The following is a 17,428-nucleotide window of genomic DNA, read 5'->3' as shown; positions in this document are numbered from 1 at the left end:
GCGCTTGTCAATGTAGCGGTCTGTTGTTCTTGTTGCAGTTTGCTTAGATTTGTTCTCTTATGTGAAACAACGGCTCGGGACAGTGCTGCCTCCTTGTGGGACACCTGATTACTGCAAAATAACTTCAATGTGCATGTACGACCTGTGTATAAAAATCAAATGGTGCACGTACAATTCTGATGATGAAATGTGTGTCATGCGGACTGTATGCTGACCCTCGCATATGCTTAAAAAGTGAAGTATACTTGGAGCTAAAGGCTGAAGCAATCTATAACTTCCCAACTCCCAAGAATGTGAAGGAAGTCCTCACAGAAGGAGGGATTTTTGGCTTGGTGGGTTGGCATTACCGCTTTATACCTAACTATTCAGAGCACCTCTTCATGCCCTTAAAGAGAAGCATGTCTTGTGGGTATGGTCTTGGGAGCGCCAACAATTATTTGAGGGTCTAAACTAAAGGAAGCCCTGCAAAAAGCTCCCATACTTAGTCCTCCAGATTTCAGTCAGCTCTTCAGAGTGCAAACAGATGGCAGTAACATCAGCTTAGGAGCTGTGGTATAGGCTCTGGAAAAGTGACACGAGTACCTCAAATGATGGCATTTAGATATGCTTGCAGACCATTCTGTCCTTAGGTTTTTAATCATCCAAGACCCTCATCCCGAAGGCTCCGAAGTTTTGACTTTATGGTAAAGTACCTAAGAGGATAGTGCAATGTGGTTCCTCCTTACACACTGTCTCTAAGTATGGAAGAAATTCCTGGGACAATGGCCCTCTCTCAGGCAGTCCCCCATGCAACTGACCTATGAACTGAGAGGACATAAGGCACGGCAGAAAGAGGATGTTATTCTCCAGCATCTCTCCAATGAAGCCAAAATTTCTCATGCAAATCCAAGCTGTACCCGTTAAGTAATGCCCCCCTCACCATCGTTAGTTGATAAACCTCTCATTGACCATACATGAATGACATGCAATTTCTGCTCAAAATATTATTGTTTGAAGTGGGTTCCTAAACTGCATCTTCCATTTGTCTGACAGATAATTCCACCCCAAACTCAGAGCAGTGAATGCAGATAAATGCACCAGAGAGCTAGCTGGGGAATAAACCTACAAACAAGTAATTCAGAATTGTCTCTGCATAACAGTAAAAAGAGAACATGACTGATGAAGTTTCCTAAAGGCACTGAATGCACGTCAAAAACACAATAGAAAAACATGATGCTTTACAAAAAGATTTTACTCATTTGCTGGTCAAAGGCACGTTTGTAAAATGCTATGGAATAAAACCATCCACAGTTGTTCTGGAGAAATCTTACAAACATATAAGACACTTTTAAAGGCAGTTCTAGATTTGTCATCAACTCTTTCAGTCCAGGAGAGCAAACACACAGCATGTGCTACACATTATCTGTCTCTCGGAGATCATGCTCCGGCAGCCAATGATCCGGCTGCACGTCATCGCTAACATCTGCAGCGTTTCAGACAATACTGATGAGAGACCGGAACAACATCTACAGTAACAGCAGCTGGTGATGGGATTTCATCTGACCGCAGTAAACGCCGACTAACATGGACTGAGTTGAAAAAGAAACGGACATGCAAACAAACAACGCTGTAACGTTTGCTGATTACGCTGAAACAAAAACGCTATAATATAAGATCCAAAACCGTAACATCAAAATTATATATTCACAATATTGATATGAACTTCAACAATTCAATTAAAAAAATCTGCAAGTCAAAATATTTGATTGTAAATATAAACAAGCTTTATGAATTTGAGAATCACCTTTTCCTTGGTGAGATCTGATCATTTGAAGGAGCGCTAACGGTCTTGCTGTAGGACATCAGATGCATTCGTGGTTTCATTCCCATCAAATTCCATCGTAGAGACTGGGATGTTGTCAATTATTAATATCAATCAAACTCAAATATAATATCAAGGACATGATATTCAATTCAATCAATAATTTAAAAGTTAGATATTCGTTATTCTGCCCTGTAACTGGTTTATTTCAGTTTGTTTTGGCGTTTAGAGTGGCCTCAGTCTTGTAATGGGATCCCCGTGTGATTCTGGGAAGCTGTGGTCCGTGTCACGTGACAGACGCTCACAGTGTCCTGGAGGGCAAGCGCTGTTTGTACATGCCAGCCAGAGCCTTGGCGGCGGAGTAGATCATCTGCCGGCGGGACATGCCGGTGAAGGCCTGGTGCCAGTCTGTGCGGCTGACGTTGGGCATGCTTCTCTCCAGAACCTCCCCGACCGTCACCAGCAGACCGGACCAGCGCAGGTTATAGTCCGGAGGAGTCAGCGCCTGCGCCTGTGGAGAACAGCACACACCAGCACTAAACACACATCGCTTTAATCCAGTTCAGTGCTCTTTAGCTGTTAGTGTAGCACTCTGTGTTTTCAGATCATTTGCTTTGCTCTGAAACAGGAACTTGAACTGTTACAATGTTGCACACTCCTTGGTTCGGTTTGCTTTCACTAGGCAACATTTCAAAGCTTACCAAAATGTGTTTATGCAAGTCACATGTGATTAAGACTGTCCTCTCATTGGTTATTTATTTAAAAGTGACGATGTTGTGCCAGAGTTAGTTATAATGCAGTATATCTGCAGTCCCTGTTCCTCATAACGTCCTCTATCAAGATGGATTGACATGTTATCTCCATTGGCCTACTGTGGCTAGGGCTGGGCGATTTTTACGATTTTATCAATTAATTCGAATTTTGCATTAATTGCGAGTTTTGCCAGGATTTTATTTTTTATAAATCCAGGAATCATGATTTTGAATGGAAATATTACCAAACATTAGAATTAGACCCTTTGACAATATGCCGGTAATAACAGTAAAGAGAAAAGAGTGATCCGACCGCATGTGCTTATCTGCTCACGAGTGACGTGCTGAAGGACTAGAAATATATCGCTAGAGCTAAAAACAATGGAAAAGCAGCTCAATCGAGTACAAAACCTGTGAAGAACTTCTACTGCATGTCTGATATTTCATGTTTGCATCATGGTGACAGATTGAAAGCTGCTGTTGTTTTTACAGAACATTTATAGTTAATAATAGCAAAGTCTCTTCAAGACAAGTCCTGTCACTCGGCGGCCATCTTTGAAACGCCTCTCGGGCATCCAAGTGCAGCTCCTATCACTTTGAATGGGGAAACATCAAATTCTCCAAAACTGTTCACTAAGCTTACGATTAAATTTCATATTTGAAATCACCAATGAAATCGGACAACAACTGTGTCATAAATGTTGTTTCTTTTGCTCAAATAGCGTTATAAAAAGCATATTATTCAGGCTAGATCAGCCAGTGCGCATGAGCAGTCCTGAGCGCGCGTCTCAGAGCGCTGACTGTTTCTATAGCAACCGGGACTTCTGACGGCAGCTGCAGTGACACGCTCACTTTACCGATTAGTGATTGGCTCTTTCATTCAGAAGGCGGGGCTTCCTGCTCTTGAGCGGCCATATTGAGTGTTGCATTTCTCTCCATTCAAAACAATACAAGTGACATGTCTTGGGTATTCTATCGTCTTTGATAATAGTCAACTGGTGTTATACCTTCAGTCATTTTGAATTTCCTTGACTTTTGAGAATTTTTTTAAACCATTTTCCTCATATTATTTCTGAACATATATGTATAAGACAAGTTTGTATAATTAGTTGTAGTTCATACATCTTTTCTGCAAAATTATTTAAGTGATTTGTTTAACATTTACATCATGTTGACAACTTCATGTGTGTTACACTTGGAATAGAATTTTCTTTAAGTAGAGGGTTAATAAAGAACAAGTTACTTGAATCATGTTGTAGTTACATTTTCAAGTTGACTAGCTAAAAATTGTAGCCTATAAAAAAAAATCGAAAATTGGTCAAATGCTCTGAAAAAAAAAAAAAAAGATTTAATTTTTTCATATCACCATATCACTCAGCCCTAACTGTGGCTTTATCTGTAGTCATTACATACACGTATGAAGTGTATATCCAGACGTACAGTTTTATGCTAAAGTTTTGGCACCTCTCTGCATAATGTGCCCTGTCTAAACAAGAAAAGATTGTAGTGATATGCCAGATTATTCAGACAAAAAAAAAATCTCAGAGGCAACTGCAGGGCACCTCCAAAGAGCACATTGCTGCTGATTTCTCACCACAACTGAACCGCTCCAGAGCTAGTCTTCAATCGGCCTTGTTCAGGAGAGTTTAGATTGATTATTTCGGCGCAGATCAGAGCGTGATTGTGCTTAAGCAAACCGAACTAAGGGAGAAAATTCACTGGGATGGGAAGCGCTCCAAACAAACATGTTCACTCAGGAGGATGTAGTGTTACCTGCTGCACATGCTCCAGGGCCACAGGTGTAGCCTGAGTGAATGTCTCCAGGTGAATCCCGTTCCCTGGATCATCCAAGATCAGACAGCCGATGTCAAACCACCTGACGAGAGAGAGAGAGAGAGCGTCAACAAGGCAGCTCAGTTTCTGGAAGCACAACTCTCTCTATTTACATGCCAAGCTAGATGCAGCTTCTGTTCCTCTTTTGCAGTTCAAGATGGCTTTGGTCAATGTTGATAACATTTTATTGATAACAGTATATAGTATTCTGATCATTGAAGTCATCGTTCTGTGATAACCACATTTGTGATTGCAAAAAATATATAATTGATAATAATAAAAACTGCCCATACAGAGCTAAAAACTAGACTCAATTCCAGGTGCCAAGTAATGTCCATTAACTGAAAGGTTCGGACCCTGATTCAGATCCAGTCTGATGGATGGGACAGCTTCAGAGCTGTGGATAAACCGATCTTACTTGTCTGGGAAGAGTTCTGCGATGAAGTTTTCCACAGAGACCACGGGCTGCTTCTCGTGAATGACAGCGGCACGTCGCAGACTGTCGATGCGCTCCTGAGCTCCCTACTCACACACACACACACACACACGTATGGTTTGGAGTCACATGGTTCAGTGCTTCCTGTCGTGTCTCCCCACACTGACCGACACCTGAAGCAGAGGTGCACTCACCTTGACCCCTGCGGCATATCCCAGCGGCTGCGGGGCGATGTTGGACTGACTGGCCTCTCCTGTCACCATGGCCAAACCAAACACCTCCTGAAACGCGTCCCGTACCGCGGCCACCTTCACCTCCTTATCTGACGTCACCACCACGTCCACGTCTCCTCCAGACTCTGACACAAACACACAAATCACATCAGCTGCTTTCCCATCAGGCCGAGCGGTTCTGAGCACGTTCCTGTCCAATGCAGTTCAGTGCGGTACGATTACAGATCAATCACAGAGAGATTCTCAGCTCAGGTCATGGGACTGTGGTCAAATTGTAAAAACCTGAAAGTCAATCAGTCACATTCCCCCCCAAAAAAAGTGCTCTCCATAGGCGATACACCATGTCCTAACTACACGCGAGAACGCCACGACGCGTGATAAAAGGTATCTTTTTCATGTTAATCAGAGTTTGTCCTAACTAGCCACGACGGCAATACGCAAAATTTCTAATTTAGAAACGGCATCTTTTTTAATATATGGAACAACAACATACAAACTATATGACAGTAGATAATCTCAGGTGATTATGTGGGGGTATTAAAAATTAAGATTAGAGATGCCGATACCAGTAGCCGATTATTCAGAATGATATCAGCCAATACCGATAGTTATGTGGAAGTTAAAAATTTGACGTGGTCGCATTTGTGCCAGTGGTCTGCACTGCTCCAAAACGTATGCTCTGCTCCATGCATAACGCGCGCGCCGCCGCACAGTGCAGGAGGAGTACGATTTCTGATCATATGAAGAGAGTGAGAGAGGCACTTTCAATGAGTGCTCTTTGGGAGCAGAGCCTGGTTTATACTCACCGCGTCAGCACCAGCGGCAAAAATGACACGAATACTGAGGAAAGGATGGCGGGCGGGATGGAGGATTTGGTTTTCAAGTGAAAGTAAAATAAAAGACTGCTTCTTAAACCAGAGAAGGTGAACATGTTGGTTTTGTCTGCTGTTTATCTCACGTTACGCTATGGAGGCTTTCTTTAAATGTTCTTTATTTATTTGATTCCTCAGTGTTTGCTAAACGTTCTGGTATAGCCTATGCCATGCCTCGTCTTATTCGTTTGTTAATTACATTATATAAGTTAGTTTGTAGCATACGGTTTTATTATTGTTGTAGTTTTTAGGCTTGCTGTGATGAACGGTGTTGGCGGTGATTCCGGTGTTAACCCACAACACCGGTTACATCACCTGCCCACCGCGGCACCGTCGTTTTGATTTTTTTATAGTAATAAAATGAATTTAGTTCAGTTAGAGGACACTACAATTAAAACTGAACGCGGCTGCTCGATGCAGCACACCGAACGAACAACAGTCACACATCAGATTTCATTTATCACCGGAGGAGAGTGAGTCGAGCTGACTGACAAGAGTGAGGTCAAAAAGACAAAACAATGGCGGAAGAGTTTCAAAACTAAATGTATAAGTGCCGGTTTTAAAAATATTTCGGATTTTGAAAAGCCTGTTGACTTCTGCCATTAATCTACGTGATAATGGAAGTTTTTTTAAACCTTTGTTTCTTCGTTTCTGTTGTATTTTCTGATTTTTATTTTATTTAAACTGTGTATTTGTTTTCCAGTATTTTGCATCAAGGTGTGTGCCGTCCATGCCTCCAAACATTCTTATTCGTTTGGCTAATAAACGTTCTGTGTTTCATAATTATTTGTTCCTTATACTTTACTGATTTTTAGTTTTGTATACCTATTTAAACTTTGTGTAAGTTATTTGTTGTTTTATATTAGGCATAGCATGGTGTATTTTTATTAATTTTGTTAATAAAAGTTCTATATTCTACGTTGTATTTTGTTGTTGCTTGAATTGAATTCAAGCAATGCTGAATTGCAGCTAATTTAAAAGTGAAAGGAAAATGTGCACGGTGCTTTTTCAAACTAGGCTGAGGGAAAGAGCAAACAACTGCTTAAACTGGAAGAGACTTGAACAAGGTGCAATAACCAGGGTTCCCACTCAAAGTCAAATGTCAAATTCCCTGACGTTTCACTGACTTTCACTGACTAAAAAGCTGAATTTCCATGACCTATAATGAATGGAAAAACAGGCTGCTGTTTGTGCTGAGCCTTTTTTTTGTTGTTGTTTTTACCATTAAATGCTCTTTGATATTTTTTACACTTTTTTTTTTTAACTCAGTCTTTGAAGAGGTCATTTTGTAGCCAAAGCTACAGTGGCCGGGAGAGCTCAACGCGCTGCAACTTCAGAAAACACATGCAAATAGAAAAAGCACCAGCAAAGTGGAATGCCCTTGTCCGAGTTTGTGGAATGCCCTTCCTGATCATTTGCGGACTCCACAACCTGTCCATGTTTTTAAAAGTGGTCTCAAAACTTACCTTTTTAGTAAAGCTTTTAAATGAATTTTTTTGTTTGTTAAATAACATTTTTATTTTAATGTTTCTTCTTGCTTTAATCTGTAGCACTTCTGTGTGAATATAAAGTGCGTTACAAATAAAATTTATTATTATTATTATTATTAAATCAAGAAAACATCTTCATCAGTTTGATAGCAGGTGGTGCAAATGCTCACAACACAAAAAATAAAGAAACACTGCAAATGCTCACAATACAGCCAAATAAATTTTATATGCCGTGCGTTTCTTTGTTTGGTTGTGTTGTGAGCATTTGCAGCGTGTGCGTTGTAAAATTGAGGAAGTTGTTTTCTTAATTTGCAGGTGTTTTTTCTATTTGCAATGCGTTGAGAACTCTCGGTCACCGTACAAAGCTCCCAAAAATGTTCATTTTCTGGCATATTTGCCTCTGTTAACCGGTACAGCCTGGTGGCCTGGTGACTGCATTTGACATCGTGATAGCCAGTTGACGAGCGGGAAGGGAATAAGATGGCACTGAAAAAATAGCCCAGGGATAAATGCTAAGGATTTTTTCAGTGGTTAAAATTATTACTTGCCCTGTTAATATTTTCACTAGCCTTGCCACAAAAAAAAAAATAATTAAATAAAATAGTTGCTATTATCAACTTTGATTTTTGTATTCTAATAAATAAACTTATGACACCAATATTTTAGATACCAAAAAGTTTTTACAAATCTCTATTTCAATGTTAATACCACAGCAAAAAAAAAAAATATATATATATATATATATATATATATATATATACACACACACACACTCACCTAAAGGATTATTAGGAACACCAGTTCAATTTCTCATTAATGCAGTTATGGGGTGGTGATGGCGCAGTGGATAAGACACATGCCTTTGGTGTGAGAGACACGGGTTCGAATCCACTGTGAGACACCAATGTGTCCCTGAGCAAGACACTTAACCCCTAGTTGCTCCAGAGGCGTGCGACCTCTGACATATATAGCAATTGTAAGTCGCTTTGGATAAAAGCGTCAGCTAAATGAATAAATGTAAATGTAAATCTAATCAACCAATCACATGGCAGTTGCTTCAATGCATTTAGGGGTGTGGTCCTGGTCGAGACAATCTCCTGAACTCCAAACTGAATGTCAGAATGGGAAAGAAAGGTGATTTAAGCAATTTTGAGCGTGGCATGGTTGTTGGTGCCAGACGGGCCGGTCTGAGTATTTCACAATCTGCTCAGTTACTGGGATTTTCACGCACAACCATTTCTAGGGTTTACAAAGAATGGTGTGAAAAGGGAAAAACATCCAGTATGCGGCAGTCCTGTGGGCGAAAATGCTTTGTTGATGCTAGAGGTCAGAGGAGAATGGGCCGACTGATTCAAGCTGATAGAAGAGCAACTTTGACTGAAATAACCACTCGTTACAACCGAGGTATGCAGCAAAGCATTTGTGAAGCCACAACACGCACAACCTTGAGGCGGATGGGCTACAACAGCAGAAGACCCCACCGGGTACCACTCATCTCCACTACAAATAGGAAAAAGAGGCTACAATGTGCACGATCTCACCAAAATTGGACGGTTGAAGACTGGAAAAATGTTGCCTGGTCTGATGAGTCTCGATTTCTGTTGAGACATTCAGATGGTAGAGTCAGAATTTGGCGTAAACAGAATGAGAACATGGATCCATCATGCCTTGTTACCACTGTGCAGGCTGGTGGTGGTGGTGTAATGGTGTGGGGGATGTTTTCTTGGCACACTTTAGGCCCCTTAGTGCCAATTGGGCATCGTTTAAATGCCACGGCCTACCTGGGCATTGTTTCTGACCATGTCCATCCCTTTATGACCACCATGTACCCATCCTCTGATGGCTACTTCCAGCAGGATAATGCACCATGTCACAAAGCTCGAATCATTTCAAATTGGTTTCTTGAACATGACAATGAGTTCACTGTACTAAAATGGCCCCCACAGTCACCAGATCTCAACCCAATAGAGCATCTTTGGGATGTGGTGGAACGGGAGCTTCATGCCCTGGATGTGCATCCCACAAATCTCCATCAACTGCAAGATGCTATCCTATCAATATGGGCCAACATTTCTAAAGAATGCTTTCAGCACCTTGTTGAATCAATGCCACGTAGAATTAAGGCAGTTCTGAAGGCGAAAGGGGGTCAAACACAGTATTAGTATGGTGTTCCTAATAATCCTTTAGGTGAGTGTATGTATATATATATATATATATATATATATATATATATATATATAAATAAGTTCAGTATCTAATATAAAGTTCAAACATCATTAAAGATAAATAATAACAAATGAACAAATTGCAAGTAATAGCTAAATTAAATATATAGCACAAAGATAGAACTGAAATTTTGCTTAAGTTTTTATGTTTGTAGGTGTTCAGCTACAGAAATGGAATAATTACTTATAAAATAACATTTGCATATTCTTCACTCTGTGTTGCAACTTGATTTTGCATTGCCATTTGAAATTAGTGGCAAGGCAACCACTGCATTTTAATCATGAATCAATCCAAAAAAAAAAATATTTTAGACCGCATAATTTCAAAATCTGAAGAAACAGAATGGTGTGACTTTAGCTTTGTGAAATGATGCTAGGTGAAACAGAAACAGCAGACGGGCTGAATGAGACACAATGTCACTCTGTGACAGCAGGTGGCGCTTATGGAACAGTGATACAGCGTTTCCTTGGTTACACTATAAACACAGCAGTGCTGGCGCATTAACACTCATTTATACTACGGGGCCGTTGAATGCTTGAATCTGATTGGCTGACGAACGTTCTGAGGTGTGCAATTATTTTCAGGGAAACGCACGGCGAACGTAGTTCCAGGCAGCTTTCTTGACCGCATTACAGTTCCATATCACTTCGCATCGTTGTCAGCGCTGCCCTGACGATTTTATCAGTTAGCCTAGTGTAGCAACTTAAAGGCTACACATGACATTTCTCACTAGCGAGGTAATAACAGCGCTGCATCTTAAAGCAGACTTACAGTTTAGAGACGGTGCTTCAGAACACTGTTGAGGGACACACAAGCTCTCTCTCTCTCTCTCTCTCTGTTTCTCTTTCTGTGTCTCTGTCTCTCTCGCTCTCTTTCTAATAACTTCATTATTAACTGCATTAGTCTGCTATCAACGGCTCAAGCCTCCATTGCCAGCTTTAAAATGACGTTTTGGAACTAGCAAAAGAGTCGTTGGATGAGATGCGGAAGAAATAATCCTACTCACAATAGCGATTTAAGTAGAAAAACCGGACGAATCCCTTGAAATATATAATCTGATCGATGTCTTGAGGTGTGGCAACCGTAGTATAAGCGGAATAATTGACTCCGGACCGTTGAATTATTAGAAAAATAATGCACACCCGAGGTGTAACGGGCACTCCGCTTTGCGTCGTGGCCACATCACCACCTCGGGTGTGCATTATTTTTCTAATAATTCAACGGCCCGTCGTCAATTATTCCTTACTTAAATGCATTATACAGAGGCATGATGAAAAGAAAACGCCGTGTAAACTTTTCTGAAAACAACCAGTTCCCCTCAGAAACACATTCAAATAAAATTCAATGTTTAGGATTCCTATATTTCACACATTTTGAATCTTGTTCTGCCTGATATGGTATTTTCTCCTCTTTGCGTCCGTCTTCAGCATCTCTGTTAATGGCCGTTTACAGACTAATTAAATATAGATTAATCATTGTTAAAGCTACAAAGTTGCTTGCCAAGACGGGCATTTTTATACTTTTGTATATATTTGTCCATTTCTCAATTCAGGGCTCGCGCGTGTCCGAGACGCTGCTGTCTGTACATGCTGTTTACACAGGTCACAGCGCGCAAGTACTGAACAAAAATCCCTGATATTCCATGACTTGGACAAAAAATATATAAAATTCCCTGACTTTCAATGTCTGGAATAGACCTTTTAAAATTCCATGATATTCCAGAAATTCTATGACCCGTGGGAACCCTGAATAACGATTTGTCACGTCACATTTAAAAGCGTCAAAATGGCACTCATTGTTTGTATTTCGTGATAGAATGTAAAGGATTTGAAAGCTGAGCGTTTCTTATCAGAAGAAAGAAAGCACAGAACTCGTGATTATTGGATGCGAGGCGTGCTATAAATGTTTGGTGTAGAGAAAAACTGCGGATCTGGCAATGCTGGCTTGAACTACGGGTGATTCATCTGGTCAAATAGAGCCTGCTATAAATGTAGCTTTTTTTAACTCTTAATTTTCCGCTGCCTTTTGATTGACAGGATATAATCGACCATGATCATCGGCTGATTAGTGAAATAAACTAACTGCTTTTATCAGCCGATACCGATTGTTGGCCGATACATTGGTGCATCTCTAATTAAGATAATTTATTCAAGAGATTACTACTGATTTGCATTAATAAGAGCAGTTATTCATAATATCACACATCTATTTCTTAAGACACATTTGACAGTAAAGCACTGAGCTTGAGTCGATGCATACAAAATTTACTTTTTAACAGCAGTGACATACAAAAATTATATAGAAAATTCATATTTTATATTTAATAATTAATATACTCGCATTAAATGTACCATTATTCTAATAGTATTATAACTGACCGATAACTCATAATAAAAAGGAACACTGTGTGATTGTTGCAAATTGAAGGAAAGTTTGTTTTTCAAGGCACTTCGCACGCACACACATGCACACACACACGTACACACACACGCACGTACACACACACACACACACAGAGCAGCACTCACTGATGTACGGTGCCATCCCAGGGTCCAGTGTGGTAATCATGGACTCCACAGAGTGTTTGGTTTTATCCAGGACAGTCTTGACCATGGGGTTCCCGGCTACACCCTGAGATCACAACACAAGAGCATCAGGACGTACTCGGGGACAAGAGCGCGCCGTCCCGGCCTTACACTGCATACATGTGTCCTGTACCTTGATGAAGCCCCATAATCCACCGGGTGCGCTGTCGTCTGCAGCCACTCTGGGGTCTTCAGTGTCCTCGGGAAACGTGATGGGCGAGCTGACGTCTAACCCTCCCGACACCGGCTGCTGCATCATGGGATTGGTGATGATCCCTACAGAAACACAATCTCAACTACAGGATACTGCTGACAGGATGAAATGACCCATCATCCCCTTACAGGCGACGAGTGCTTGAGGTTACTGATTTGCATAAAACACATCCAAAGCATCTCCATATAAGGCTTTGTGACTGAATGAATGAATTTATGACCCATTCAGAAGGAGTCACTTGCTTCACTCCTGAATGAATCAGCCATTTTGAACGAATCGTTTGAATGAATGATTCACTCACTCATTATGACTGGGACTTGCCGCCAACTACTTGTGAATTTAGTTAAGCGTAAACACACCAAAATGCCATCTCAGATGCAGTTTCTGTGCCACTTCTGCAGTGCAAAGATGGATCTTGTTGATAGTGGATTAATTTGATTGGTAACAGCCTACATGTGACCCAGGGCCACAAAACCTATCATAAGGGTCAATTTTGTGAAATTAAGATTTATACATTTATAAACGGAATAAATAATCTTTCCATTGATGTATGGTTTGTTAGGATAGGACAATATTTGTCTGAGATACAACTATTTGAAAATCTGGAATCTGAGGGTGCAAAAAAATCTAAATATTGAGAAAATCTCCTTTAAAGTTGTTCAAATGAAGTTCTTAGTTTAGATATATTTACGGTATGAAATTTACAAAATATTTTCATGGAACATGATCTTTACTTAATATCCTATAGTTTTTGGCATTAAAAAAAAAAATTAAAAAAAAAAAGAAAAAAGGATACTTTTGACCCATACTGTTGACTATTGCAACAAATATAGCTGTGCTACTCATGACTGCTTTTGTGCTGCAGGGACACATATTGTCTTCTAGTTGAATTTGATTAAATGTAAGTATTTGACATGATGCATGCACTTTATTAGGTGACATACATTTAATTAGGTTTGTAAAAAATGCTTGTATAAAGGTAAAAAAAAATGCCTTAAGAAATCAACTTTTAAAAAGGGTTCATACAGATAAAGCAAAATGATATTCCTGGAGTTTAAAGGACTTTTTTGGTTTTCAAGGACTAAAATCCTTGAGAGATCTCACTTATCATACAACATCGTTACTATTATCCTTCAAATTCTAATAAATAATCTAGAAGGTTGTGGTTCAGACCTGGCATGGGTGAGCTGCTGGAGAAGCTGGGCATCAGTGGCGTCTGAGGGGTGCGGCCCGCGTGGCCGCGGGTGATGTCATATCCTGCACTCACAGAGAAGCCGGTGGTGGGCGGGCCCATGGGTGGGGCCGAGAGGATGGGGCCCAGGGGGGCAGCGGTGCCGAGCGGAGCGGAGCCACCGTACGGGCTGCTCAGAGAGAGAGGAGGAGCTGGAGACTGCATGGAGGTCAAAGCCACTGCAGGAACAGGGCTGGAGAAACCTCCCGGGGCAAACGCTGAGACGCCGGGGGGGCTGGGGAGAGTCTGAGGACCGGACACACCTGGACACAAGCAGAGCAGCACACATGAGCCACTGATACGGAGCGCTTCGTGAAGCACCTGCAGCCAAACCTTATTCAGGGCAGACCGCTGATTCACAGAGCAGGCACACAGTCTGTTCACATCTTCTGAACTATACATTTACATTATAATAAACAAACAAATATATATTACAAAAATAGACAGAGAAACAATAAATGCATTAAACTATACATTACAATTATAGCAAATGAATAAATCATATAAATAAAAAACTTCAAATAATGAATAAAACACAAATATAACAAATACATTAAATTATAAATTAAAATGCCCCATCAGGACAAGACCTTTACACAATCTGACATGGCTGCGGTTGGAATTGAACTGCAGGTTTCGTCTGGTCAGAGGAGAACTGCCCCCCCGGCTGAGTCTGGTTTCTCCCAAGGTTTTTTCTCCATTCTGTCACAGAGGGAGTTTTGGTTCCTTGCCGCTGTCGCCTCTGGCTTGCTCAGTTGGAGACACTTAATTTCTAGCGATTATCATCAATTTGATTTCACAGATACTATTTAAACTAAACTGAGCTAGACAATGACATCTCTGAATTCAATAATGAAATGCCTTTAACTGAAAATTGAGTGTTTTATCTTATTATTATACATTACTGACACTCTATCCTCCAATTTGATTCTGTTAAGTGCTTTGACACAATCTGTATTGTTAAAAGCACTATATAAATAAAGGTGACTTGACTGTCAAGACTAAATTTCACAACGATACATGCACTCTGAACAAAACTTGAACGTGTGCCATGCTCAGTCAACGCATTCAGATCAATTACTGCGATTAATAACAGCAGTAATAATATAATATTGATTGTTGTTTTTGCCTTGATGACACATCTAAAAAAAAGCTGATCTATATTTCATAAGAGTGTTTTAGCAAATATTTGGTAAATATTCGTCTACTCGACTGACCAGTTTTTAAGACAACAGATAAAGTAAACAATGGTACGTTCACGAGACAGCACTCAGCACCTGCACAGTGTATTTTCTGAATTCAGTTGATATAATAGTTGGGTTCAAGCATTTTTTCCCTTTTTATCAGATTATTTCAGATCTACATCCCCCATTCCAATACCATACCAGCTCGATCGATCCTGGTGCTATTCAATCTGATTATGCCTTGAATCTTACTAACAGATTGTGTGTGTGTGTGTGTGTGTGTGAGAGAGAGTGTGTGTGAGTGCGTGAGAGAGTGCGTGAGAGAGAGAGTGTGAGAGTGTGTGAGTGTGTGTGAGAGTGCGTGTGAGAGTGCGTGAGAGAGTGCGTGAGAGAGAGAGTGTGAGAGTGCGTGTGAGAGTGCGTGAGAGAGTGCGTGAGAGAGTGTGTGAGAGAGAGTGTGAGAGAGTGTGTGAGTACGTGTGAGAGTGTGTGAGAGAGTGCGTGAGAGAGAGAGTGTGAGAGTGCGTGAGAGAGTGTGAGAGAGTGTGAGAGAGTGTGTGAGTGTGTGAGTGCGTGTGAGTGTGTGAGAGTGCGTGAGAGAGAGAGTGTGAGAGTGCGTGTGAGTGTGTGAGAGTGCGTGAGAGAGTGCGTGAGAGAGAGAGTGTGAGAGTGCGTGTGAGAGTGCGTGAGAGAGTGCGTGAGAGAGTGTGTGAGAGAGAGTGTGAGAGTACGTGTGAGAGTGTGTGAGAGAGTGCGTGAGAGAGAGAGTGTGAGAGTGCGTGAGAGAGTGTGAGAGAGTGTGAGAGAGTGTGTGAGTGTGTGAGTGCGTGTGAGTGTGTGAGAGTGCGTGAGAGAGAGAGTGTGAGAGAGTGTGTGAGTGCGTGTGAGAGTGCGTGAGAGAGTGCGTGAGAGAGAGAGTGTGAGAGAGTGTGTGAGTGCGTGTGAGAGTGCGTGAGAGAGTGCGTGAGAGAGAGTGCGCGAGAGAGAGTGTGAGAGAGTGTGTGAGTGCGTGTGAGAGTGCGTGAGAGAGTGCGTGAGAGAGAGAGTGTGAGAGAGTGTCTGAGTACGTGTGAGAGTGCGTGTGAGAGAGAGAGTGTGAGAGAGAGTGAGTGAGTGAGTGAGTGTGTGTGAGTGTGTGTTACCGCTGGCGGGTGCTGTGGTGGGTGGGGGTGGTGGAGGGGTGGTTGGTGGGGTGCTCTCTATGCCACTCTCTTCCATCATCTTCTCTCTGAAGAACAGACTGTGGTGTCAGTAAACATGACAAGCAGAAAACGATCAGAATGAACACAGCATTAAGATGAAACTATCATTGAAGGGAATAATCTGGACTGAATATACTTATAATCATTTTCTTTGTGTTTTATGACTGGAATCATTCGTTTTGCCTATGTTCACGTTCATGAAAAACAAAACAGCGTTTCATTTCATTATATACAATTCGTTAATGACTATTTGTGCATTTAACAAATTAACTAGTTATGAAAAATAACACACCTGCCTACATTTCTTTCAGTATATTGGTGACACAGTATTGTCTGTTTTTGCTCAATTTTGCAAATGAAAATATTTTGCTAAAGCGAGAGCAGAACTGTTGTGTCTTCGAGCAAACAGCAATGAATGGTTTCTTGTCTGCTGCTTGAGCCTTGTTTCAGGAAGACTGGATCAAACTGAAGATCATTTATGCATTAAACAAGAAAATATGTGCTGATGTCAAACGGAAAGCTAGATTTTTCTGACCCTGTTGGCCGATATTTCTTTGTTTTAAGAAAAATTCACAATTTCCATACCTTTTTCAGAAAACGAGACTAAATATCATGTCAATAGCATCTTAAGATAATGTTTTAGATTTAAAAAGGTTTATATATTGAGCATCATTCTCTGAGAGGAACACGAGAGGTGGCCAACAGATGCAGACCAGTGCATTATCAAGATCATCAGGAGTCGTTTTATTAATTAGATGGAGATGATTATAACTTTGCGTATGTTCAGTTCAGACTGTCCAAACACACACTAATCACCTCACATTTCACTTCGATTACACTCGTGACGAGATTTTATTCGCATCTCAGTCACAATCTGAGTCTGTCTGACAATAATGAGGTTAATTCATCATTAAACTGCTGATCTCAGGAATGTGTGCGAGTTTAGCTTCAAGCTAACAGCATCTCCCAGCTAACCGCGCTCTCACTGCGTTTCTACACAACCTTCACCAGGAATGAATCATGAATCATAAATCATAAATCGAGTATGATGCTGCTTACCTGACGCGATCGAGCTGGGGGTAAATATTAAACCTGGAGGCGACAGACGCGCGCTGATGACGTCACGCAGTGCCACGTCTAACACAGTGACGTCACTGTTCACATCCTAAAGAGATTTATACAGTTTATGCCATTCCTAAAAGTATAGTATTGTTACTCAAAGGAACTCTTTCTCATTATTCTGTGGTATTTTCTCTTCCGTCTCTGAGATTGGATACGTTATCTATTAGAGATCAAAAATGTACCAACACATTTATAAGAAGTATTTTCATTAATAGACTTTATCCAAATCGACTCAGACGTCACCATA

At 40.9% G+C, this 17,428-nt stretch overlaps 1 protein-coding gene across 5 annotated transcripts; it reads right to left on the bottom strand.

The window, feature by feature from the left end:
- Positions 1–1,211: 1,211 nt before the first annotated feature.
- On the bottom strand, positions 1,212–17,206 carry prrc1 (proline-rich coiled-coil 1). 5 transcript variants are annotated; one of them, XR_013783908.1, is made up of 10 exons: positions 17,119–17,192; positions 16,000–16,085; positions 13,616–13,936; positions 12,362–12,504; positions 12,172–12,274; positions 5,017–5,180; positions 4,805–4,908; positions 4,327–4,429; positions 1,784–2,312; positions 1,215–1,568 (listed from the first exon to the last, which is right to left on the bottom strand). XR_013783908.1 is itself a non-coding variant. In XM_079410813.1 (9 exons), the coding sequence occupies exons 2-9, from the start codon at positions 16,076–16,078 to the stop codon at positions 2,103–2,105; spliced, it is 1,227 nt and encodes a 408-aa protein (XP_079266939.1). In that variant the 5' UTR covers positions 16,079–16,085; positions 17,119–17,206; the 3' UTR covers positions 1,212–2,102. The 5 variants fall into 5 exon arrangements, 4 of the variants coding, with proteins under 4 accessions (XP_079266939.1, XP_079266940.1, XP_079266941.1 ...); XM_079410813.1 differs by having other exon boundaries at positions 1,212–2,312; positions 17,119–17,206; XM_079410814.1 differs by having other exon boundaries at positions 1,212–2,312; positions 16,000–16,097; positions 17,119–17,176.
- Positions 17,207–17,428: the final 222 nt, after the last annotated feature.

The sequence above is a fragment of the Barbus barbus genome, assembly GCF_936440315.1.
Source record: "Barbus barbus genome assembly, chromosome: 47".
Classification (NCBI taxonomy): Eukaryota; Metazoa; Chordata; class Actinopteri; order Cypriniformes; family Cyprinidae; genus Barbus; species Barbus barbus.
This window is presented reverse-complemented; position numbering and strand designations above follow the sequence as displayed.

What these genes read in the sequence shown, in the direction of transcription:
- prrc1 (XM_079410812.1), bottom strand. Translation starts at nt 14,075, where the DNA reads ATGTATAGTTCAGAAGATGTGAACAGACTGTGTGCCTGCTCTGTGAAT. An exon ending in CAGCAGCTCACCCATGCCAG is followed by an intron (nt 12,505 to 13,615) that starts GTCTGAACCACA and finishes GTGTTTCTGTAG; the next exon opens with GGATCATCACCAATCCCATG. An exon ending in GCAGAACTCTTCCCAGACAA is followed by an intron (nt 4,430 to 4,804) that starts GTAAGATCGGTT and finishes CTCTCTCGTCAG; the next exon opens with GTGGTTTGACATCGGCTGTC.